This window comes from Bemisia tabaci, chromosome 5 (assembly GCF_918797505.1).
Source record: "Bemisia tabaci chromosome 5, PGI_BMITA_v3".
NCBI classification, from domain to species: domain Eukaryota; kingdom Metazoa; phylum Arthropoda; class Insecta; order Hemiptera; family Aleyrodidae; genus Bemisia; species Bemisia tabaci.
In genome coordinates, this window is record NC_092797.1 from 36,799,885 (window position 1) to 36,826,288 (window position 26,404).

At 40.2% G+C, this 26,404-nt stretch overlaps 1 protein-coding gene across 6 annotated transcripts in view; it reads left to right on the plus strand.

Moving 5' to 3' along the window:
* Tpst (tyrosylprotein sulfotransferase) overlaps positions 1-26,404 on the plus strand; it is a 153,322-nt gene that overhangs the window by 79,348 nt on the left and 47,570 nt on the right. The window contains exon 1 of one of the 6 annotated variants that reach the window (XM_072300652.1): positions 9,133-9,480. The exons of 3 other annotated variants lie outside the window; for them this stretch is intronic. In XM_072300652.1, the coding sequence (XP_072156753.1) occupies positions 9,454-9,480 (27 nt within the window). In that variant the 5' untranslated portion in view covers positions 9,133-9,453. 2 more of the 6 variants (XM_072300651.1, XM_019056749.2) reach the window with 2 other exon arrangements.

The window sequence follows — 26,404 nt, forward strand, 5'->3', positions numbered from 1 at the left end:
TGCGACGCGTCGCGCTGTCGGATCTCTACTCTTCGAATGGACCACCAAACAAGGTACGAATTTCAGCATTCTGATACATGTTTCTCAATCAAAATTTCACGTAGAACACGATACGCACAACGAAAATACCAATGTCAACTCCTGACGAAGATACTTAATGATTCTTGATGCGTGAATTCAAACCACCGCTCATGAAAACTCAATGCTCTACTGATTCACATCGCGCGCTAAATGTTTATCATGACAGTCTCTGCGATGTAAAAATCTTCAACTTCAATCTTGACACTTTGGCTCAGCTATAGCAAATTTACCAATAGTTTGAACAACACATGGTGGAAAATGAACATTGCTCGATTGAGAAGCTTGCTGAAACCGTTGTAGTGCGCGATTTGGCTCACGTAGAGCTTTGAGTTTCTTGTGAGCGGGCAGTTCAAATTCCTCGTAATCAGTGCGAAATAAAAACGTTCATATCTTCGTTAGAAGTTGATTTCGGTAATTTTCGTAGTGTGAATCGTGTTTCTACGTGAATTCTGGTTAAGAAACATGTATCAGATTGCTGAAATTCGTACCTTGTCTAGTGGTCCATTGGACGAATTTTAAGCAAAAGGAACTGTACCCATTCTAAATTGAGCCCTATCTTGCATGCATTGTAAAGAACCTCAGGGTTCTTTTCAGAATGGATACAGTTCCTTTTGATTTAAATACATCCAATTCAAGATTCATGCCAGTCTACAAGTTTAGTATCAGGATGATCTTTTCTTTGATTGACATATTTTATACTGCAATGGAACACGTACAAATTGCAGTCTGACACTAGCTCGAATTCTGGTCAAAAAAAAATTGCACTCAAAATAACCAAGAAATACGACCGTTTTCGCTTGATGGCGGCCAAGGATTGATGACGCCCAAAAAAGAAGAAAAAAAATTTAGACCGATCGGTCATGAGGCTCTCTTTAAATATTTTTTATCCGTCTTAATTTTTCGTTTTTGTCTCGCACCTGATAATGGCTAATCAAATTAGCTGAAAAGGCTTAAGTGATTCAAGTTTGTTGAAGAAAGCCACCTCGTATAGTTTTTGTCTCTTTCTTTTATCCACATTATTTAAGCGCTGTATTACTATCGTCGATGTGCGGAGGGAAAAGTATAAAAAAATCCAGAGAAAACTCCTGCAGGGAGGGCTAGGCGTAACATTCACAAAAAACGTGCCCAAACAGAGCTTTCGACCCGCATTGTCGGTCGCTCTCGGGACGGACACATCCACGGCTTTTTCCCGGAAATAACACGCGCCTTCCGATACTATCGTCTAGTGACAAATGTCCCTTCACGAGTGCGTTTCCATTCAAAACGCCGCGGGAGGAAGAAGAAAGCAGCACATAGTGCCAGAAAGCACAGGTTCATGTTCGAGTCCCAGCGTAGCGTCCCACAATGTTGTCAGATTCTTAGATGGAATTTCTTTCCATTATACGGAGGTATGAGAGAAAGCAGAGGATTTTGAGCACAGTACGGCAACAGTAAGCGCCCATTTATCGGTTTTTGTAACCTCAGTAGTCAGTTCTTTCCATCTCGCGTGATGATTCTTGTCACGCGAAAAAAACACCTCATTCATCTTACCACCTCGACAACATCGCTGCCAGCGGCGAAAAGTAACTTAATTTTTTAATATAGTTTCATGCATGAAAGTACTGAAGATGTCAGTTAATAAATGTAAAGAATGACTGCTCAATAAACCCCTCAACCCCCCCCCCCCCCCCCAAAAAAAAAAAAAAGAAAAACCAAGAAATAATGCTCAAGAGCATAGCTACATGATTTAGAAACAATGTTGGTTTCTCGTTGCAATAAAAAGCCCATTTATTGTTTTGTCTGAACATGTATTCTCATTATTCTGAATGCTTAGATATTATAAAGAGAAATAAAATTACCATGTAAGCCAATTATCATCATATCTGGAAAAAAGAAGACATTAATAATGTCTATTAAATTCCTATGGTTTAATAATCAAATGAGACACAAAGGTGAAAGGGAATCAATAGAATGAGGGTTAGGTAACACAGCTAAGGGCAAATTTTATTTGAAAAAGAACTTACAAAAAATTCACGTCCATAATAGTCGACGCTTTAATAGAAACGCCAAGCGGTCACCTACTCTGAAAAAAACCATTATTTTATTATTATCCAGTTTTCTCGCTCGGTTTTTTTTTTTCTTCTTCCAAAAAATTTTTCTCCTAAATTCGATATTTCAGAAACGACGTGTCAACGCCCGCAATAGTTTTCAAGAAGAAGAATCTTTCCACGAAGCATATAACAATAAATATAAGTCATAACATCGCCGAGAATGCAAATTTTTATGAGAAAAACTCCGCTGTTAAATGAGGTGTTGTTCGTGCGAAATTGAAACCATCGAAAAGTTGAGCGAGTATTATTCACGGCGTCGAATTTTCACGTACCCCACAAGCAGCGGGGATGGTTAATTTAAGACGTTGCGTTAGTTAGGTCTCGTGATATCCTTGTCATTTTTCCAGCTCCCTATTTTATAGTCTCGAGGAAAACGACCGCGAATCACATTTTCATTTGTTTTTTTTTATGGAATCCATAACTATTTATGGTTTCAATCATCGTGCTAAGGCTCTATTGTATATACGGTATGCGCTCTTATGAAGAATCAAAATTGAATGCTATGATCGCCTGATTTAATTTACCTTTAAGTCAGAACTATTTTTACGAAATTTATGTAATAAGGCTTCACTTACTTGCGTATTTCATTCAAGCGTTTACCTCTTAATGCTTCTCTCTATGTTCTCAACTTTAAGTGTATTTATGTGTATGTACTCAAGTTCATGCAGAAAGAATCAAAATTAAAAATGCAAGTGATAGACGATATTAATATAAGCGATCACCGATGCTTCACTCTAGAATACAATCCGCAATATAAAACCACAAGAAAAACAGAACAAAAAGTCAATAAATGGATCCTTGACCCCAAAAAGTATCCAGAATTCTCAAAAGAATGTAAAGAACTCACAACTCAACACCTAGAAAAAAGCACATTATCTCCAATGACTTGTGAAAAAATTATAATAGAAGCAGCCAACAAAACATTCAGACTTCAAAACTCAGAAAATACAAAAACCACCCCATATTGGTGGAACACAGAAATCAAACAAACAAAGAGAAAATGTTTAAAAGCCCAAAGAAAACTCATACGTGAAAGAAAAAAAGAACAAATAGAAGAAGATACCTTCCAGAATATCAAGAATTAAAAAAGAAACTAAAACATCAAATCGCAAAATCCAAACAAGAAAAATGGACCGAAATAATAAAAGAATTAGACAATGACATATGGGGGAAAGCATATAAGATCTTCAGAAACAAACTAAAAAGACCACCAACTCATGACACCAACACCCTAACCAAAAAGGAACTATTAGATACAGTTGACAAATTATTTCCAGACCATGGTTATGTACAATGGAAACGGTCAACAATACCAGAAACAGAAATACCTCTCATAACAGATGAAGAATTACACATGGCAATCAAAAGACAAAAGAGCTATAAAGCCCCAGGTCCAGACAACATAATTCCGATATTAAGCAAAATATACATAAATAGTAATTTCAAACCGTACAAAGACATGTTAAACTCCTTACTGAAAAAATGCGATTTTCCAGACACTTGGAAAACAGCCCGACTAGCATTACTACCGAAACAAACCAAAAAAATAAACTCCCCTAAAGCATACCGACCAATATGCATGCTAAATTCGATGTCTAAAATATACGAATTCATTCTTAACAAAAGACTCACACAATCATTCACCCCAAATACCGCACAATTTGGATTCAGAAACGGCAAAAATACATGCGATGCAATTCTCAGGATTAAAAAAATTTATGAACATCACACAAAAAACAGTAACACTCAAAAACGCTTATTACTTTTACTCAATCTAGACATCAAAAACGCATTCAATACAGTAAGCTGGACAGACATAATTGAGACCATGTATAAAAGAAACATCCCGCAATATCTCATAGAAATCATGAAATCCTATTTAACAAACAGATTCTTAGTCTTTCCAGACTTTATGATAAAATTAAATTCAGGTGCAGCGCAAGGTGGCTGTCTATCACCAACGATATGGATAATGATCTTTGACGAAATTTTGAATCTAAATACAACACCAGACTCATTAAAACAGGCATATGCAGACGATACGCTACTAATAATCACAGGTGTAAACGAAGAAGAAATAAAAACGAAAACAAAACAAATCACCAAGCAAATCAAAGAGAAATTGCGAAAGAAAAAACTACTCACCGAAGATAACAAGACAGAAGCAATACTACTACATGGGCCAAGAAAAGCAGAAAACATCGAAGTAACAGTTGGAGAAGCGCAAATCACCGCAGGGACATCACTGACCTCCCTTGGTTTCCAAATCACAAGGGGTGTCAGGATGGCCAAGCACATCAAAGCAGCTTGTGAGAAAGCAAGAAAAGTAGCAACCCACTTCAGACCACTATTACCAAATCTCCATGGACCAACATTTATAAGACGGAAAATCATGATTCAAGCTGTAATGTCCATAATTTTTTATGGAGTAATAATCTGGGCTCCAGATTGTAACCTGAAGAAAAACAAAGAAGAAATAAGAAAAACGCTAAGACCACTCAAACTAGCCTTATGCAGCGCCTACCGAACAACTTCAGACTTCGCACTAAATATAATTTCAGGGATACCACCGGAAACCATTCTTATTCAAGAAAGAATGAGCAAATATATGAAAGAAGACCCAATAGAAATACACAAGGACATGATGACAAGATGGGAGATAGAATGGTCAAATTCACCAAACAAGTGGACAAAAAGAGTCATACCAGAACTACACAAATGGCTAAACAGAAGACACGGCCAACCAGATTTTTATCTTACGCAATTTCTCTCTAGTCACGGCGCATATGCCTCTTACTTATATAGATTCAAGAAACGAAAAGACCCATATTGTCCATATTGTATAAAAGACGGAATTGAAATAAAAGACACGCCTGAACACACATTTTTCAACTGTAACAACGTAAGACAAAAGAAAGAAGAACTGGAAAAAACACTAAACATACCAACTCTAACTCCAGATAATCTAATACCAACCATGCTAGATTCTCGCAAAAAATGGACACTAATACATGCATACGTCAAGAACACACTACAGGGAAAACAACATGCACTTAATCAAGAAAAGGATGACGATAGTTGCCAACCCTCCTCCTCACCCGAAGACAGGCCACCCCAAGGCAATTTCGGGACAAACAAAAACAACTAAAGCGAAAAGAAGACAGAGGATCTTCGAGAAACCAATTAGAACTTAAGTAACTAGACAATAAGCTTCCGTGGACAGGGGGGAATAATCAAAAATTGTAAATAGGATCTTTAAAAACTAATAATATGTAAACTTAGGCCTTCAGGTGATACCCTGTCACGTATCATTCTACTCTGTCATTTAACAAATAAAATAATTGTTTGAAAAAAAAAAAAAAAAAAAGTTCATGCAGAAGTAGAACCAAAGAGAAAAAAAATTAATTGTCTTTTTTTCTCTGTGTTTCAGGTGAGAATTCATGACTGAACTTTCCGCGAACCTTAATATCATTAGCGTAGTGTTGGATTGGCTAATCAGTAAGTTCCATCAATGATATTTGATATTTTTCCATCTGCAATCATTTTTAAACGTTTTTCTTGTACGAATACTTATATGATACATTAGTTCGCCTTCAATTCTTAGTGCAGGCAGCACGAGCTCCCTCGTGGTGGAATAGTGGTATATCGTCGTGAAATGGCACGTTTACTCATCAGGACTCGCACAAATTAGAGTTTCTAACTATAAACGGGAGCAGGGCCAGATTTAAGGGGCGGCAAATGTTGTAATTTGTTCAAATGTAGGTATCAAGAATAAAATCTAACCCAGAAAAAAAATTGCAAACGAGAAAAGGCGAAAAAATCTCTCATTTCCTGAGAGTTAATGTACAGTAATTTCTAATTTGTTCGTCTTTCGGTGATAAAAGAGACAGCGCCTTTCATTAGTCTATTTGAGAGAGAAACCAAACACGCAATTTGGCCTGGAGCGGCGCGGCGCAGAGAGCAAGGGTGACGAGGACTTGAGATGGAAAGGAGAGGCCCTCGGCGCGGTGGTCAGCATGGAACACGTATCAGCGCCTACAAGACTCCATGAATACTTCACGCATTGCGTCAAACGCAGTGAGGTTAGCAGCGGTTGGCGCGGCGTAAAACTCATAGTGCCTACAAGACTGCATGAATACTTCACGCATTGCGTCAAAAACAGTGCGATCAGCAGCGGTCGGCGGAAAACGCATAGCGCGTACAAGACTGTAGGGATACTTCACACATTGCGCCAAACAGTGCGGTTGGCGCGATGGCGGAAATTGAACCACATTCATGTTTATTCTTTCATAATTTGTTCGATCTTTTCTGATAAATGAAAGGCCTCGTCCACACGGAGATAGGTTTACGGAACTTAATTTTTGCGCGAAGTTCCATGAACATTTGCTAGTGTTGACAGGGCTTTCACAGAAAATGTACCCATCTAGAGTAAACGCGTCTAATGACCCCTCCTCCTCCGGCACATTGACTCTATGGTTTGTATCGATGTTTCAAAACGAATGAGAAGGGGCGGCAAAAATACAGGCGGCCCATGGGCGGCAAGTAGGTAAATCCGGCCCTGAACGGGAGGATTTTTTAAAGTCATGTTCGCTTTCAATTTTTTGTGTAGGCAACTTGAACTCCCACGTGATCAAATATTGGTATCGTCGTTAAATGGGGGAGGGGGGGGGGGGGGAGTGTCACTTGGAACATACACGCGTAAAAGATTTTTACCAAACGGGTGGATTAAAATAGTACCAGGTCGACAAGAATTGATGAAAGCCGATAACAGTGAAATGATAAACATCGATTATATCGAGAAATAATAGAAAAACGGGTTCGTTTTTATCTTTTGATCGAATTATGTCGATCGCAACAATCCTGGTTTGTTACCCCGGTAAATATCAGGAAATTAATTAATGATGAGAGCAAGTATTTCGGTTATAATTTATAGTAAAGAATTTTGACCCGTGACCTCTATCACGGGTTTTTCGTCAGTACATTTTTAGTTACACACGAGTGGAATGTATTCTGAGACTGTCCAGTATCCAGAGTCATTTACTATATTCCGTAGTCCTGTGCATATGCACTGCTCCTTTTTTTAACCATCTCTAACTACGAGTGAACGACCCTTTCCAACAGTGTATTCTATCTAGCTGTTCGTTACCCGTTGCCAACCGAACGATTTGTTATCTTTCTCGCAAAAGAACGTAACTTTATTTCAATATTGCCGAATTTCCCGTCGCAAGTTGCATATTAAGCAGGAGAATCTTGGGCATTTCTAATCGAGAATGTCACTGATTTTTCCTCACATCTCATGCAAAAATCAGAAGGGTTTTCGATAAAATTGCACAGGTGCATTTTTGTAAAATAAATAAATTTTTGAGTCAATTTGGCAACCTTGGACTGGAGTTACGTTCCTTCGTCCGGAATACGACGAATTATGAAATTCGGACTGGCAGAGTGTCCGAAATAACTCAGAAAAATGTAAGAAAATTTGAGGAGTGAGAGAGCTTGTAGCAATGATGATTTTACGAGTGTTTTTGACAATGTGGCTGTTACCGGGGTTTAACCCTTTAAGCTACAAGGGGCATCTGAGGTGGTATTTCGAGGGAGGGAGAGTTAATCCCTGGAAACATTTGGCGAGCGTGAACTGGAAGCTCGGCAGAAATGAGACGCATCCGAAGCTGTGAAGCTCAGTGACGAAGCTAATTCGGCCCGAAAGGATTCGTCACGCGGTTTTATAGCTTTTTAACGGGAGAGCCCTAAGCGGCGCGCGCGGCGCGGCGTCAAGGCGGCTAAACGTGCGGGCGTCAAAGTGCGGATAAGCCGGGCGCCACCGCCGAGGGATTGCGGTAAGTGCGGTCCCAAGTTGCGTGGTCGCTCGGAAAATTATACGAAATTGTCGGAAATTGAGAATTTGCTGGCGTCGGAAATTTTAGGAATATCATGTTTGAGAAGAAACTATTCTGAGTGAACTGAGCACGATGATATCCCTGGCTTCACGAAAACTCCAAAAATGAACCATTTTAGAGAAGACTGCGAAATCGCCTAATCTGCTAAAATGCATGTTTTTTAAACGGGAAATGCCGGCTCATAACATAACGCCACAAGGCCGTAGATTTTCTTACTTTCGAATCTGTTTCGCTACAATATCCCGTGCGTGAACAAATAATGACAATCTCAGATGCAGGAACAATCAAACAAAATGTCGTGCAAATTCTCCGTTTCTAGAAATATTAGTCCGTTTAAAGCATGGCACCACCGACACCGAGCAGTGACATTTTTGAATAGAAATTGTGGGAAATTTTTAGGAATATCAATCTATAAAAAAAAAAAAAAAAAACAACTCCTTAAAAATCTGAAGATTCGGCATATTTAAGACTATTCGTTTACGTGAACCTAATTTGAGGCAAAAAAGAAACGAAATATCTCCCCCATTCGCAAGGAGAAGAAATCTTTTGTAGAAAATCAGAAGTTTTGCCGGACCCCGAAATCTCTTTTTTGGAGTGCGACGTTCCTTCGAAATTTTCCGCATCAAGCACTTTCCCTAGCATCCCATCGTATTTTAACGAGTCGAACGCCCCCTTTCACTTTCGATTCGGCAACTAGGGCACGCGATCCGCTAATTTCATTTGGCTTCGGCCCGTAAAAAAGCTGTAAAATCCTCCGGAAAACAAGGCTCTCGGCTCGTAAAGTCGCCGTAGTATCACCCGAGGTTTTTGTCACGTGTTAAATCGTAGTGATGTTTCAATTACGTCCCATTCATTGTTGGCGTCCGCTCGCTCCTCCCGCCGCCAACCGCCAACGCAGCCGGCACGAACGCCCGCGTTCTAACCCCAAAATTCGCGCATTTTTCGTGTTTTTCAACGTGCAAAAGTGGTGTCTTTAGTACAACATGGCAACAGTGAGCCTCAGTTCATTTGGCAAAAGTGTTCGAGGGGATGAGGTTAATGAAGCTCATTTGCGTGAATTTATGAGATGTTCGTCTGTGGTTTTCTTGCAGTTCAGTGCTCGAGTGGGTGAAATTTTTTTATTTTTTTTTCTTTTCGTTTAAACGCATCCCTGTTTCTTTGCGAAAAAGTGCTAAGTCTTGACACACGTTGAAAAACGGTTTTTTTCTTTCTTTCTGGCAAAATTATGTGAGATACATTGCAGGAAGGCATTAATCGGTACACGTGTTACGCTTATTTGGTGAAATTGCCGAGGTCAGGGACTTGGCTAGTCCCCATGAACCCTACATTTGGGGTAATTCTACGCCTAGAAGTGTTACATTGATCACAGGTGTAAAAGTGCAAGAAAAATGGCCAGCGCATGGATTCTTGAAAAGGTATTTAATAATTGGACGTATTTATGCTAAAAGGAACTATAAACGTGTGGGAAAGATGGAGTGTGCTCGTAAAAGGTGCAAAAGAAACAATATAAAAGTGGGCGTGATTCCTTTCGGGAAAATGGAAAAGTGGGATTCAACATTCAATCAAAGGGAACCAAGCGCTAAAATATGACAACTCATGAGTCGTGGGCATGTCTTAAGAGCGTTGTGGGCAGGGCTCATGAGTTAAAGACTCCCGTCGTCTAGATCTTCGTCCTTGTCGTCGATGCTGACGTCACTGGCGCTTTATGGTTCCCGTTCACTCTCGCGGCCCTTAACTAACGAGCACACCCCTTCATTCCCAACAGTCTCTGGTTCATTTTAGCATAAATACGTCCAATTTTGATCAATAAATATTATCGCTAGAATAGGGATTTATCGATCAAGGTCGTAGCGATTCAACATCAACCTGCTGGGGTAGATAGAACGCCTTCTTTCTGCATTTTTGTAGATGGACTTGCCCGCTCGCACTTTTAAACGGTGTATAAACGGAACCTGCATGTGAAATAAACGGAATGAACACCTAAGATGCTGTGGAGTTCAGCCGATCCTTGTGTATAATTTCCTCTTTCGCATGCATCTCTGTCCAATGTTTGTTATTAGTCCTAAACTTTGTACTTACTTAGATCTTTTCTAAAAAGTTTCAATGCAGATATGCATTTTTGCCCTGCCCCTATTTCTCGATTTCATTCAATCTGCCATTGAAACCCGTAAGAAAGGATGAATTATCCGGTGTTCGCAACGACACCTTAAAATAATATATTCTTTACGATTGTTTCGTGAGAAAATATCGATAGTCGAGTATTCACCCTCCGTTACTGAAGTAGAGCTCCTCTGCCTTCTCAATCACTGCGTATTCACTATGACTTTCTCATGTACCTGTTCGATCTGTTTATCCATCAATCTTGATCATCAGTCATGATTATCGGTCAGAAGCTCATATAACAGTCTTTACTCAAAACTGTTTATTTTGGACCTCGTGGATTCATTTTCTCTGCATTGCAATAATAAGGTAGAAGTTGCGTTTCGTCAAAATTCATCTTGTGCAGTTCGTTTCGCTTTACACCGTGTTATTTTAGACATTCCTCAAGTTTTTTGCTGTGTCGTCTTTTTTAAAATAAAAAACAAGGTTTTTCGAGCTGATTTTTGTGAAATCAGCTAACTAGGTCTCACGGTACAGAATGTCTTCATTTAGTGTTTTCAACAGTACCAAGGATAATCATCCCTCGAAAGTTTCGGCAGATGTAAGTTAAAAAGAATGTACTTTCAAAATTTTGGCTGTCGAAGAACTTAAATCCGAGAAGAAATTTTGCAACGTGAAATATACTTAGACTGATACCGTTCAAGGCTGTCCTTTTCTGGCCCACCATTAAAAAGCGATCATTCCTAACTCCGCTAACACTATCTTTATATACGGCTTTATGAAGCTTATTATGAAGTGGCTCTTGAATCATGGATAAAACGTGGATTCCGTCTTCAGCCGTGACCCGATGCAATTTCAGGAGACTGCGGTTTCTTACGAAGGTACCATGATTTTTATTTTCTTAAGAAGACTTCGTAATTTCCTCCCATTTTTCAGAGGGAAAAATTCCCATCACAATACGCCCATCGGGCGTCCTCGGTTACTACTTTATGTGCTGTATGCGTATCAATTAAAGGACGTGTGAACGGTACCATAAGATTCTTACAGCGTCTATACTGAAATGTGTCCAATCCTTGTGAATGGGCGAATAGGTCTGTAGTGTCAGTCACGGCATCTTGTTTCGATGGTCCAGCCCTCCAGACGAGCGAAAAATAACACGATCTGTTTAACCGGCAATACTTGCGTTCAGTTATATGACAGAGAAAATTCTCAGAAAAACATATGATTTATGTCATTCGTGTCTCCACTCTACGTATAGTTAGTTAGTATAATTTTAAGACATTCAGCGTCTCAGGCTATTAACGTCTTTTTGCTTCTGTCTCTTCAGTTTTATATACCAGTCATCTTTACAAATTGAGGATTTTGGAACGCATACCGGAAAATATTTTTTGCCATCCATTCCAATCAAATTCATCGTATTCTGAGGGAATTTTTAAGGAAAGCACAGGTTTTGTGGTTGTTTGATTTTGTCCTATTTTGAGGGTCGTTAGAAGGAAATCGTTAAGCAAACAAGTCATATTTGCAATGAGACTTTTAAAGAAAGACTTGTGATCAATCGTGTGGGGCTGGTATAATATACTAGGTATGGATGCATCCGAAATTGGATGCTTGGGAGTCGCGCAATATTCGCGGAAACAGGGAGTGGGGGCCCGGCCCCCAGGGGCCATGGGGCTGTCCCCTCTCCCTTTCCTCGAAGAAAATTCACTGAAAGCTCCGCATTCAACCTTGTAGCCATTTAGGTGTATTTAACCCCAACCCAGCTTTATTTTCAATTTGAAATCTTACGGATTTTTCTTTAGAATACATTGCTAAGTTTAAGACAGAAATTTAACAGTTCGAGTACATTTTTCAACTTCGGTATGAAGTTACGCTCTTTCGGTGGGAGAACGACGACACTTTACTATATTTTGCAATCAGGAACCCTCATCCGTAAAAACACTTATGCATGCAGGGAAACTAATGACACATACGTTGTTTCTAAACTGAGCCAGAAATTGTAGTTCCGAATCGCGAAATGTAGTCCAATTAACCTTGAAGCGAGTTCGGGTGCGTTAATGGTTCTGCTCAGTGGCGTGGTTTGAATTGCGATGCATCGAATGTTATGCCATTCAAACCTATGGTAAAGGATCGATTGTTAAGGTGTTCACTGCGAACACCCTGTTTATCGATCCTTTTCCGTAGACTTAAATGGCGTAACAATCGATATATCGCAATTCACGCCACGCCACTGGTTCTGCTCCTTGGTCCGGCGCGCCCCAGGCCGGACCCGGAGGAGGCCAGGAGCAATTGGTCAGCGCCAAAAACGTGGCGTGACCTCAATCGATTCCGATGATCCGTCGCGGGCCATTTCCCTCAACTTTAACCGAGAAGTTGTAAAACTGCTTTTAAATCGGCCCAGTTTCCGTGGCCGCGGCCGTCCGTTCGGCTTGATTGCCGCAATTTTATTGCCCGCCGATGAGGCTCGACGGCGAGACGCGAAATTTCCGCCCGGCCATAATCATAGTCTCGTAACTTCCAAGAAAAATTTGCTCCGGTCCCAGAATCATAATACTAGCGAACCCTCATCGAAACTAGTTCGTGTTGGAGTCATCAGGTTCAGAGAAATAGAATATCGATTTCGTTAGGTCATTGGAAGGCTTTGGTTTATTCGGATCGGAGGGAGAAAGGAGCAAACTTTTTTGAGAGCGTATTGGTATTACGTAACGCATTTACTCTGCTTTGTTGACCTTCCTCTTTCCAATTCAACGCGACGTAACGCTTTCGTGGATCCCGCAACATGAATCACGCATCGATAGGCGGGCCCACTCTGCTATTGCCCAAAGAGCGAGGAATAATCATGAGAAGAGGTGGATAAAATCTGAGTCGATTTGCTTTATTTTTAAAAGAAATTTTTTCAAATTTGAAACGGGAAATAGATGAAAAAGACCTTCCACAACAAGCAGATAGCAGACCCATTGTTTTCCAAAAAACTTGGTTCCTCTCTGCCTAACTCGATCAAATTGGGCAAAGTTGGTTCTGAAATCTAACTTTTTTTATACATTAATCGCGTGTTTCTAATGTCTTCCTTTTCGTGTATCCTTGTCTCTTCTCTTCACCTTCCGAATCCACATCAACCGGTGGAAAGAGGAAGAGGTTAGGTTCTAAATTGGAGTCCGAATGCGTATAAGCGTATAAGGCTCGGATCGAGTACAGTTCAAAGTAAGAATTCCAGTCCGAATTGGCAAATCCACGTGTGAATGCAAAACCATAAGCTGTATTCTGCATCGTTTGGTTATTCACGGTGCGCGAAGAAGTTTGATTAAAAGCCCACAAATATTTGTTTACAAGTTCTGTTCGCGCCACCGCGCAGTATTCGGTGACGTCACGGAGTTCAAGTTCTCGGAATACCTGTGTCGAAACCAGCCCAATAACTCGTTCATCACAACTCACAATGAATCCAGCGTTGTCAATTTTCAATTGGAATTCTTTGATTTTGGCAGACGACCGGTTGCCCAAGCAGGTCTTCGATTGGGTTCCTCCCGGAAGGCGACGGCGTGGACGTCCTGTGAAAGGTTGGCGACAAGGGTGGAGGAGGAGATCAGAAGGTGCATTGCCTGATGATCTCAGGATCAATGGCGATTGGGCGTCGCAGAGCGCGAGGCGGCGCTATAAAAGCGACTTTATGTATGTATTCTTTGATTTTGTATTGATCTTTTTCGGAAACCTCTGCTTATTATACCGAAATTCGACATCACTCCTCCAGGCAAGCCGCAAATTTTAAAATCAACTGTTTAATACCAACTATCGCGGTTGATTTTATTTTAATCTCGAAGGTACGCAACACCGGTTCAGTCCACTTGTCAGTCCACAAAAAATCTCGGGTGACCGTCATAATTTCTCAAGTTTGAGGTCGCTTTTTTTTGGGTTTTGATTTGTGGCCGCGTTCCGAACCGCGAGGCATGCTCTGAATTCAGATAATTTAAAATGTGTGGTCGGAGAAAATGAAAAACGGAGGAAGTGGGCCACTGCTGTGACGTCACAAAAACTTCTAAAGAGGCGCTGTCCGCAGAATCTAGCGGGAAGAAATCAAATTTTTCCAGAAAATATGGGACTTACTGGTAATTTAGCTCGCAGAATTCTCAGCAAAAGCCAATCAATGCGCCTCTCTTGTGAATTAAATTCCACCCCTTAGCAATGTAAAGGAGGATCGAATGAAATTCATTTTCATGATTTTATGTAGCTTTTTCTCAATCGCCTGGAAGGAACCATCGCACAATGAAGTACATCGATGGTAAATTTCCTACTAAATTGAATTTTCTCAATAAATGTAATTACAAATGAGTTAACAAAAAACCGGTAGCTTATAAAAATTGAAAGCGTTGAGCGTCTTATATCTTTCTCCCTAGAATCCAGATGGAATTCTGCGGACCATATTTTAAGAGTAGATTATTTGATACAGAATTTCCACATTAATAACGTAACATTAATTTATTTTTCACACTAGCTTCGCATCTTTCGTGTTCCTGGTATATCACCCTACGAAGGATCTGTATGTACAAAGATTTAACTTGCAAGTTTTCAAATAATTTATTTTTTAAAATTTGCGTTGCGTTTGCGGCGCGCTGGTTGTCCCACTCAGCTAGAATCTGCCCAAGCTGTTGACTGATGTAGAGAGAGTAAACTGGGGCAAGAGCGAACCAAGTAAGCTTTTTCCTAAAGAATTCCCCTCCCTGCTGCTAATGTCTTCTTCAAGAAATTCTTCAAAGTGATGTATGTGACAAGGAGGCATTCTCGTTGAATCGTAAGATGCGCTGTACCCAGCGTAATTCACCGATTAAATGTTTTTGCCCTCTATAATATCTCTTAACAGTTTTTACCGACCACCGCAAAATCTTAATAACATTCTTATCATTCTGTGCCGTCCTAACGTTTAAGCGGAAAGCTTTTTAGAAACGGATCGAACCCTTAACCCTTAGCCTACTTTAAGTTTCGTCGTATAGAGATTAAAAATAATGAAACTTTTAATTTGGATTCCTTCACTAATTAAGGAAAGATGCAGCTTTGGTCGACAAAAATGAAGGAGGGAACATTTTAAAATATTTCCTGTTTACTCTCACAGGAGGATGCTGCACGTTTAGCCTCATAAGTTGGATTTTTTCCGGAAACTGACGTAAATTTTTAAGATAAATGTCTTGTTTTAAAACGAAAATGAAAGGAATTATCTTTCTCCCCCACTAATTACTGCAACATGCCCTCCTAACGATAAACGGGAATATTCTAGCAATCCATCTCACGTTCATTAAGATAAATGCATCATCAGCCTCTGCCTAATCGGCGTCAAAATTAGACCAAATTTAGTGACTTTTTAATTCATTGTAAATCTTTATCATAAAGGATTTATAGAGCTTATAAAATTCTAGTTTATGGATCCATGAAGATAGGAATTAACAATATTGTCTCGCCATTGCAACTATTCGCATTAAATACATCATAAAGGTGTACAATTCACTAATGACCAACTTATAATGAACTCACACCGCAAAACTCGACTTACAATTTTGACCTTCACTGTAAAAAATAAAACACTGGATATTTTTTAGACGCTATGTGTTATCAAAAGCGTCATACTGAAACGCTACGCTAGACTTTTTTTTTATCCTGTTAGAGGATTTCAATTATATCATCTTCAACAGTGTACGGTAAAATCTTTTTCGCTTGCATTGAAATCATAATCATAGATAATCGCAAAAATGGCCTAGCCCCTAAGCCAGTCAATCAGCGTGACCGCAGTGTGGATGCCTCTCGTCAGCGGATCCAGCCAAATGGCAACATTGTTTCCCCCCATTCAAACTTCTGGAAATGTATCGATTCCTGTAGGGGCCAGGTGCTCCAACAACAGGATTCGATTGTTTAATATAGGTTTAAATGGAGGAAATCCGGTGTTGCAAAATGGAGAATTTGCACACAAAATGTTATTGCATCATGTGAGAGTGCCTGATGAGCTGAGTTCGCAGTATTTTTTCATAATTTTTTCTGGCATGGGAAATTGAGAAAAATCGATTTTAGAGTGAAAAAATGTGCCGCCTCGTGACGTCATCTAGAGGCATTTTCCCAGTGGCGAGGCGTGAATGATCGATTATCGATATTTTTCCATTTGAAGCTATGGTAAAGAATCGATTATTAAGGTGTTCGCTGCGAACACCCTGTTTATCGATCCTTTTCCACAGGTTTAAATGGTAGATCAATCGATATATCGCAAAGCACGCCACGCCACTGCATTTTCCATTTGGACACATGTATTTTAGCAGATCAGGTTGTTTTGTCATATTTTCTCCGATAATTGTCCAATTTAGAAACCAGGGATATCTTCGTGCTCAGCTTTCCCAACAGTATCATTTTAAAAATGAAATTCACAAAATTTAAGACACCTGCAAATTCTCTATTGCTGGATCCGCCTCTAGTCTCTTTGTGAGTGCTGTACCCTTTTTATCGTGATTTTTGAGCGATTTCGAGGAAGGAACTGCTCTCCTTCTAGCTCAATTATAGATCAGCTGCGGAAGCATTTAAAATGCCTACCCGTGTCAGGATATCACTTTATGCCCCTCCACCCCCTGCCTTTCCCCTGTCTTATCTCATTTATTCAAAACGTAAAGTAATTCAATTAACGTGGACGTATCCACGCCTTGCTCTGTCCCGTCGCGGCGATTCGTCGGAGCAATAAAACAATTAGCACTTTATCATGCTAGGTGTCACGAGGAAAGGAACCCGCTCCAGATTGACTCATGGCCTCCGGCCAAATCAACCGCGGGAACAAGTTTATGCTCTCAACGTCGCGACTTCAGCCGCCATTGATGATTCCGCCAAATCGTCGCGTGGGTCTACTGACGTAGGGGCATTTCTCTATTTTCACGCAAGCTCGGAGGAACGTGGAGTTATTCGGGCTGCAAAGCTCATCGCAAATAGCATTTGCGTCCCAACATCTGTAGAGCGAAGAGACACATGCCCAGTGGCGTGGCGTACTTTACGATATATCGATTGATCTACCGTTTAAACCTATGGAAAAGGATCGATTATTAGGATTTTCGCAGCGAACACCCAAATAATCGATTCTTTACCACAGCTTAAATGGAGAAATATCGATAATCGATCATTCACGCCTCGCCACTGCACATGCCGTGTCCCGCCGAGACTCCCCGACTTGTGTCGGGGATTCATTCGAGAATATCGATAGTCGGAAACATAGGATCCGGAAACTCGATTTGGAAAAATAATGACAGTCAGGGTAAGATCCAAGATTTTGGTAATTTTAGAAGTCAGGGAAATGTCATGGAAATTCACCGCTAGATTTTCCTGAGAGTCAGGAAAAGTCCAGGAATATCCAGGGAATTTTGAAATTTTTTTAAAGCTGCAATGTAATAGATGCAATCTGAGAGGCTCAGGAGTCCGCACAATTTTTTCCATCCGCGCTTATGCGTATTTGAAAAATTATCGTAAGAATTCTCGGGTTCGTGATGAAAAAAGAGAAAAACGCAGCGCACGATGTGGACCCCTTGTGCGAACGACAGTGACTGCAATTAAAATGCGCGCATCGACGGAGCTTATTAGTAACGGGTTATTGAGCAGTTTACAGTTGCATCGAGCGCCTCGCTTGTATCCTCCTCGTTACCCAGAGATCATCTCCCATCCTCCGTCTCCCTTGGCATCCCGTCTCCCAAGTACCAAGTCCCAACGCCGCACAGTGGATCCAATCAGTCAGAGAGGTCCAAGGTGTCTACTGTACAGAAGAAATACGGATACAAGGAAAAAGCACGAATTTCGGAAGGTCGGTTGGGAGTACGTGAAATTATGGGCGTCGAAAACAACAAAGTGCATGACATTTTCACGGAAGAGCTTGTCTGGTATGGGTACAGTGTTCGAAACTCACAGGCTCCAACGCCGCCAAATGCGCCTAAGAAATCGTCATGGCGCCTAAAAATGAAGACGAAAAAATGCGATTTCCATTTATCAAGTTCTCGGTTCGATTCCTCTAGTTTTTCGGTTTATTCCTTTGTCATTCCATCATTCCACTTTCAAAATCCGAATACTGATACTTGTACAAATGCGCGTGAGGTGAGGAAAAAGTACAGAAAAGGTAATATAATAGCAAAGATTTTTAAGAATCGCTAAAAAAATGAATTTTCGGGAAGTAGGGAAAAGCAAGGAAAAGGTACTGAGTAAGTAAGGAATTTGAGTGGAAGGGTACCAATAGACACCCTGAGGTCGGACATGAAATTTTTGGCAAAAACTGCAAACCTCTATGTTAATTTCGTTACATGTTTAATTTTAAGAGGTGGCTCTAAAAGAAAATCCCACGAAAAAACGAATCGAACCACTTTTAAAACCTCAAAGTTTAGTATAAACGAAGTTATAAGCTTTTAAAGTTATTGTCCGACTTCTCCCATTGACTCGAATCTCGATCCACTGTGCGCCTTGCCACTGTGTCAAGAAAATGAGCTTGCCTCCTCGACGCGACATTTCCAATCAGCCGCCACGAGAATTGCAACATCAATACGATCATCTTTCAAATTTACTCCTCGGTCGTCGGTCGCGCTGTCGCAACACAATGGAGTTATTGCACCTAGCGAGATTCTTGATTTAACCATGCGTTTGTGATACGGTCGGGCGAAAGGATCCTTAAGGTGGAATTTGGATCGTTTCGCAGTGAAGAAAATCAGTTTCGGGTCGAAAATGTCGATTTTCAATTATCGATGTCAAGCGCTCTTTATTTCCCTACTTAGAATTTAGCTAAAATTTAAGCCATACGTTTTATTGTTAGATGAATTGTTTCCAAAGGCTAAAATATCGCTGGAAAAATTGATAAGTCATTTTTTTTTTCAAATCCCCGATTTCTTGTTCTTTAGCTTTGAAATATACTCTCAAATGGTCCATTTTTGAAACTTTTGGGCATTCATAGCGCCAAATGATATAGAGGTAACCAGAATGAGAACATTTTGAGACAGAAATCTCCCGAAATCGTCAAGAGAAATCGGTCAACCAGTTTCAAGTTATCAGCTCGTGGTACGACGTGGTTTCGAGAAAAAAATACACCTAAAATTCTAGTCAGTCAGTTATGTAATTAACTTTATACTTTCCTCGGTAGCACAGTACCTAAGAATACTTTTCCCCAAAAATCTTGAATAGAAATGAGAAAATTCAGACTTCCATTAGTAATGATTTTTGCATGTCGGCAACACTTTACTGTTTATTTACACATTCTTTCAACCGAAGTCGAGGAGGATGCACTCACTGAAAATAAATTATCATTCTCGTTATCATCTTATCTGTTTCATTTTTGGAGGACCCCTCACAACAACAATTCACGTTTTATCGCGTTTGAACGGTGGGAATACGACCGGAAATCTTGTTTTTCCTTCAATTCGGTAGGTATGCAATTTTAGTCACTTTGAAGTTGATATAGTTGTATCCTACGTTCGAATCTTGCAGAGTATGGCCAGCGTAGGCGCGGCAAGTGGGCACTGGCTATTTTAGCGAGTCGGAAAATAAGTGGTATTATCATCCAACAGTTGCCAATTTTTTCCGATAAAAAATAAATTTACTGTTTGTAAACCTTTTTAGTTGAATTTTTTTTATGCGCTATTTAATCCAGCTTTTTCATAACTTTCAAGGCAAAATTTTCATACATTTTCTCACTGATATATCTGTTCTTAGGGGAAATTTAGCAACACATTCACACGTTGCCAATTTAATCCCGATAAAAAATAAATTTACTGGAGAATTTGTAAACTTTTTCTGTTGAATTTTCAGAATTATTTTGCGCAATTCACTCCAGCTGTTTCAAAAATGTTAAGCCAGAATAACCATACATTTTCTCTTTTATGTAATTATATGATCTCAGAGGAAATTCAGCTACACATTCAGACGTTCCCAATTTTTCCGATAAAATTACATTTTCTGGAAAATTAGAAAACTTTTTTCGTTAAATTTTTCTGAAATTTGTAGCGCAATTTAATCCAACTTTTTCAAAAATTTTAAGGTAAAATATCCATACATTTTCTCACTGATATTTATGTCCTCAGGGGAAATTTAGCAACATTCGAATGCTCTTTCGTCGTTTTTCGGGCGGTGATCGCGCGTGGAGGACGCAGGGTCGCAGGTGCCCCGCAGCCCTCGATGAAATTTCCCTCGCGCGAATCGCTCGTCGTTGGCGCAAACACGTGGAGTTTGAGCAAGACGAGCTATGCAAAGTCATGATTCTAGGATCGTGGCATTTCACTCGCCGCCGCCGTGCCACGCCGAACCGCGGTGGGGTAGCCGCGTGCCGTAATCCTCGTTTACTTTCCTCCGTTGCCGGGCTCCTGAAAGGGAATCCATCAATGGGTCTGTTGCATACAAGACATGGAGTACTTATATATGGAGGGTTAGAGTACCTATATTGAGAGAGTATGGCCACTGGTGTTACCACCTCTGATTGGCTCAGCCATCTTAGGCTGAATGGAGTCCTTAGGACCCAAAAATGGCGGACACCATAAGTTGATGTAATGCAAAATGACTCAAAATGTAGTTTTCTTTGCTTATCGTAACGAGAAATTTACCCAAATGCACTATTGCGACTTCTTTACATATTTTAAAGGCTAATCGTGTGCAATTTTCGAGAAAAATTATCTTAGATTCAGTAAGGTTGGCAGCAAGTGCGGTTGGTGATAACCGTCAAAAGTTGGCAATGACCCCCCTCCCATCCTTAAAAACCAAAACAAAGCACCGCCATTTTTGGATCCTAAGCCTCTTCGTGAGGCTCAGTGGCCATACTCTCTTCATACAGGCACTCTACGGAGGGTGCGGGCGTCTCGGTGATTTTAATGTCAGGCCATACAACTTTTATTAGGGCCGTAAATGCAGTGCTCCCATTTCCCGAAAATTTCGGTATTCCCGAAATGTTCCGGATCTTTTGCATTTTCCGGAACTTTTGAAAAACCTAAAAAGAATCCCGGAACTTTTGACGGTCATGGATTGGGAGCACTGCCCAAAGGGCAGCCAACTTCTGAATTATGCGAGGAAAACAAGAAAACCCGTTTTATTCGCTTTGAATTCTAAAAAACGTATGTTCTTTTAGAAGGCTATTTTGAAATCAGACATGATTGATTTTACCAAATAAAACAAATTAAAAAAACCCCTCTACCACTATAAGAGATTGGCGCTCATGAGATTTGGAAAATAATCGGTTCAATTCCCCGCTGTTTTGTTTTCAACCTCGTTTCATCATCTCAAAATACTACGTAATTTTTTGTTTTAATCCCCCGATTTACCTCAAACTGACAACAGTCAGCGGGGAGCTCGTGGGATCTTGCCCCAGACGCTTCAGGGAGTGGGGGGCGGGGGCAAAGTGGCTGAAGGTGAAGGTGCAAGGAATAAGGTATCTGCTCGTTGGATGATACAATTTATCATAGACGCCGCGCTGTGCCGCGCCACGTCGCGCCACGATAGTAATACTAATATCGAGCGCCAACTTTAACCCAGTTGCCGTAATCCCATCTCGTCTCACTGATTCTCTTGTTTACCCCATCAGCCACGAGCCAAGTTTACCGGAAAATACTCCAGGTCCCCCTTATTTTATTCCTATAAATTATCAAGAGTTCTGACACCAGAAGATCTATTTTCAACCAGGGGCACACAAATCTCCTAAACGCCGACCGTTTGCCGTGATTCGTTGTCTCTGCCTGTACGGCAAAATGTCCGATTTTATGGCAGAACACTGGAAAAAAAACACATTGGATCTAGAGTTCAGACTCTTGAAAACATTGACAAGAAAAAGTATTCTTGATTCAATCAGATTTAAGCTTAAATCAAAAGGAAATCCGCTCAAATTAAGAGGCTGGGTTCTTGATTTAAGCTTAAACCCGATTAAATCAAGAGTATTTTTTCTTGTCGATGTTTTTAAGAGTCTGGACTCTAGATCCAATGTGTTTTTTTTCCAGTGAATGTGTGATCTCTCGGTAAAATGTGCGATTTGATTAGCTTCGTTTTTTTTAAAGAATGCTATTGCCTACTTTTGAAAATAGCTCACAAATTGAGATTTACTTCAAATTTTCTGCGGTCCTTGGATCGAAAGATCGGTCATTTTGTGTAACAAAAAGTAATATTTTTCACAAAAATAATCTGCTTTAGCTGATCGTTAAATCCCCTTGGTGAGACGTATCGCTGTGAACATGGGTCTGAAAACCATTTTTAGGGATTTTTTCGAATTTACTGTAATTTTTTTCACAGCGAAAGCTAATTACAGGATGCCTTATAAACACTTTCTTAGTACTTAGAAGACTATAAACGCAAATACTACCTTCATGTTCCCATGCACTGGTCAAAAAATGATATTTAACGCAATAAGAACATGAAAAATGGTTATTTTCGACCTTAAAATCTAGGCTAACAGCAATTTATCTCGCTGAATGTTTTCTAAGACCAGCTGATATCTGTTACTTTCGTTAAATATAAACCGTTTATCATGTCAAAAAACGCAGAAGTAATGCAGAAATCCAGGGAAGGTCCAATTTTGTCGCAACGACACATTTTTTTTTTTATTTTCTCATTTTTTAATTAGATCCTTAAGATCGGCCGTTCGCAATCTATAATTATTGCTACATAAGCCTACTATCCCTAAAAAGCCTTTTTTTCACGGAACTTGGAAATTTCACCAACATGTGTCGAGACAAAACTGTAGATCACTATTTATACTGCTGGTACAAATTCAAACTGCCGTGTTGGTCCCGTTATATTGTCGAGTTCCTTTTGAATTTCCTGTTGGATCTCATTTTACTCTCGAAGGAAACTTTTGATTTTTTACACCTCTCCTCCTCCTCTCCTCTTTTTAATGTTTCCAATCAAGTCAAGGGAATTTGAGGTCAAACTAAAAATTTTAAAGGTTAACCACATCCGTGTATTAAAGCTGGGATAGGTTCCCATCCAGTGTTCGAAACTCACAGGCGCCAACGCGCCAAATGCGCCTAAAAAATGAAGGCTCTGTGTCAACGTGGCCCCTAAAAATTGCCCCCTAAAAATCTGGATTTTCATAGGAAGACACATAAAGAAAGAAAAACAAATCTACTCGAATTGAAAAAACTCAGAATTTTCAGCACTACAAGTGAAAGCTTGCTTTTTCTATTCTTCACGATTTCATTTTCAGTGCTTTTGTCTTCCCCAAGTTACAGCTACTTACTAGTTCTGTTACAAAAACATCTTGCGTCTAACTTTTCACTAAATGCGCCGTAATATGTAGGCAAAAAGTCAATTTGGCCCCTAAAAAATCTTCAATGGCGCCTAAAAATCGGGTTTGATGCGCCACATGGCTCCTAACACTCATAGGTGAGTTTCAAACACTGTTCCCATCAACTCTAACGGTTCTCCGATGCGAGTAAATGTGAGAAAAAATTTTGAGTCCTCAATCTTTGGGAATGGAAAACCCGACCGAAGATCCTCCTTGTGTATAACGCGCGGAGGCAATAAACACCGCTATTAGAAGGGAAGTGACTGCTTTGGGTCTTTTGCACACTTGGATTTCGGCCATAACTCTGCCCTTGCTCAAGTGGGACCAGTAGGAGTGGCTGCAAATCATATGAAAACGAATCGGCCCCCTAGGGCGCAGATTTCGAAGTTAATAATTCAAAATTCGCCGCCGTCGCTCCCACATCTAACCTCAATTCACTACATTTCTCGGAAATAACGGTATCAAGTATTTGGTTTGTTTCGATGCGATGTCAGGACCATGGCGTAGCCGGATATTTTTCATCGAGGCAGGGAAGGGAGGAGGGCCCATAGGTAAAGACCTCCCTTTTCTCTTCTTTTTAAAATTAATTTATTTAATAAAGTTCATTGCCAAGAAGTTATAGGTACTGGGGGAGCGGCTGAGAGGGTCGTTTTGAGCAGGGATCGAGTATCTTCCAAGAACTGCCGAATCGGAATTGAGCTTCTTCCAAGGAAAATGATGTCCATACTTTTTTTTTTTTACCTATTTACGCTTTTAAACACCGAAGCGTTTTTTAGCGGCGTTCCAAGTTTTCTTGCGGTCTGGAAGACTATCGACCCTTGATACTAAAATTCGATCGGAAAGGAAGCGGGGTCCCGGAAATATTCTTACGGGAGGTCCAGTCGCCCAGCGAAACCCCATTTCGCAATTGGCATTAAACATGCTGTATAATTTTGTAAGGCATCTTATCTAGGAACTCTTTTTCGCACACCGTTTTGCAAATAGTTGTATGGCACGTAAATAGTTCCCTTTTCAATGACTCGTACTCCAAATGAGTTTATCGCTCTATTTTTTACAAAAGAAAGCTCGAAACGAATTGCCTATATCAAAATTTACGTCAAAGGTACACGGAGAAAAAAATCTCGTGCGTGGGACCTGAAGTTTAGGTCATATGGATCTCTGAAGTTTTCAGATTGAGCATCTGAACACTTAACGTCTAGCTGTCGAGGTTCGGATCACACATCTGAAACTTCAGTTCTTACATCTGAAGTACTTCGGTTTTCACATCTGAAGTACTTCAGATGTAAGAACTGAAGTTTCAGATGTCTGACCTGAACTTCGGCAGCTAGACCTTAAGTGTTCAGATGCTCAATCCGAAAACTTCAGAGATCCATATGACCTAAACTTTGGGTCCCACGCACGAAGTTTTTTTCTCCGTGTAAGAAAAGTGTGTCGTTTAGAGGATCACTCAACGACCTACCTTTCCAAACAATTTGGCAGCCTCGCAATCTCACCCGCACACCAAGTCCCTGCTCATCGCTCCCGAAATCCCCAAGCACTGTCCTTAAAGCAAGGATCCCCGGTTCCGCCCCCCGCTCGCCCCGGGGAAGAGGAAACACGTCATCCTAGGTTAAGGATTTTATTCTCTCCGAACTGCACCCGTGGAATCGGGGATAAAATATCCCAACGGAGGATTCCCATCGTTTGCAAAAGTAACCGTCCGGAATCATCTCTAATTTTTCAGAGTAAGTGGCGATTCTTGCAATGTGACACTGCTCCGCCGTGCTGAGGAAAAACGCCGTATGAAAATTTGGGAATTGCCAAATTTTCTCTAATAAAATGCTTACACTGGAAAGAAAACACATTGGATCTAGAGTCCAGACTCTTAAAAACATCGACAAGAAAAAATACTCTTGATTCAATCAGATTTAAGCTTAAATCAAGAACCAAGCCTCTTAATTTTAGCGGATTTCTTTTGATTTAAGCTTAAATCTGCTTGAATCAAGAGTCCTTTCTCTTGTCGATGTTTTTAAGAGTCTGGACTCTAGATCCAATGTGTTTTTTTCCAGTGTATTCTCAAAGAAAGTCATACATGTTTTCTCCTAAAATTTTCAGATAATTTAGATCTGATTGCGAGTAAATTAGCTTAAAAATTGGAGGAAAAGCATTCACTTTTCCTGATTATTCGAATTTTATCTGAGGCAACGTCTGAAAGTTAAGACGGCGAAGCATGTCAGTGCTAGGTTCCGTCCATTTAAACGTGTTCGAAATAATCGATATCCGTCGAACAGCCCGTCTCGCCTGGAATCGATTATTTTTTATGGAATTAAATGGGATGAGAAGAGTGTTTCAAACTCGCAAAAATCGTTATACTCCTCAGAGTTATTAGTCAGGTGCGAAAGTCGAGACATTTTGAAACCTGAAAATATTCGCAACCTTTTTTTCCGTTCTGCAGAGTAGGTTGGCACAGACCAAAAGTTAACCACATGGAAAAAATTAAATTGCTGATTTAACAATTAAATTGCTAAATAAAAGTGACTGCAATATTTCAACGTAGATTTTACAACACAAAAATGCTACTTTAACCACCTCCGTGGTTAAATTAGCTTACAATACTGGTTAAAGTAGCATTTTTGTGCTGTGAAATCTATGTTAAAATATTGCTGTCACTTTTTTTTAGCAATTTAATTGTTAAATCAGCAATTTAATTTTTTCCGTGCACACATGCAAGACGCGGTAAAACTACTTCACAGAGGTTCCTCAAAAGCATCGCGAAAGGACTTTCGAAGGGAGGATATTGCTTCTAGACCATCGAGAAAGCAATATCGGAGCATAATTTAATTTAAGGTTAGAATCTGGGGGAGGAACGTTTGGTCCGAGTTGAGTTGCGCGCACCAAAATCACAGGGGAAATCACGCTATGCCTGAACTGTGAGTCTCACTAAAAGCCTATCCTGTTATTTTTAACAATCCATCACAAAATCAATTATTTTTTCAGTTTATTCTGTCACGTCGTAACTCCGTGTC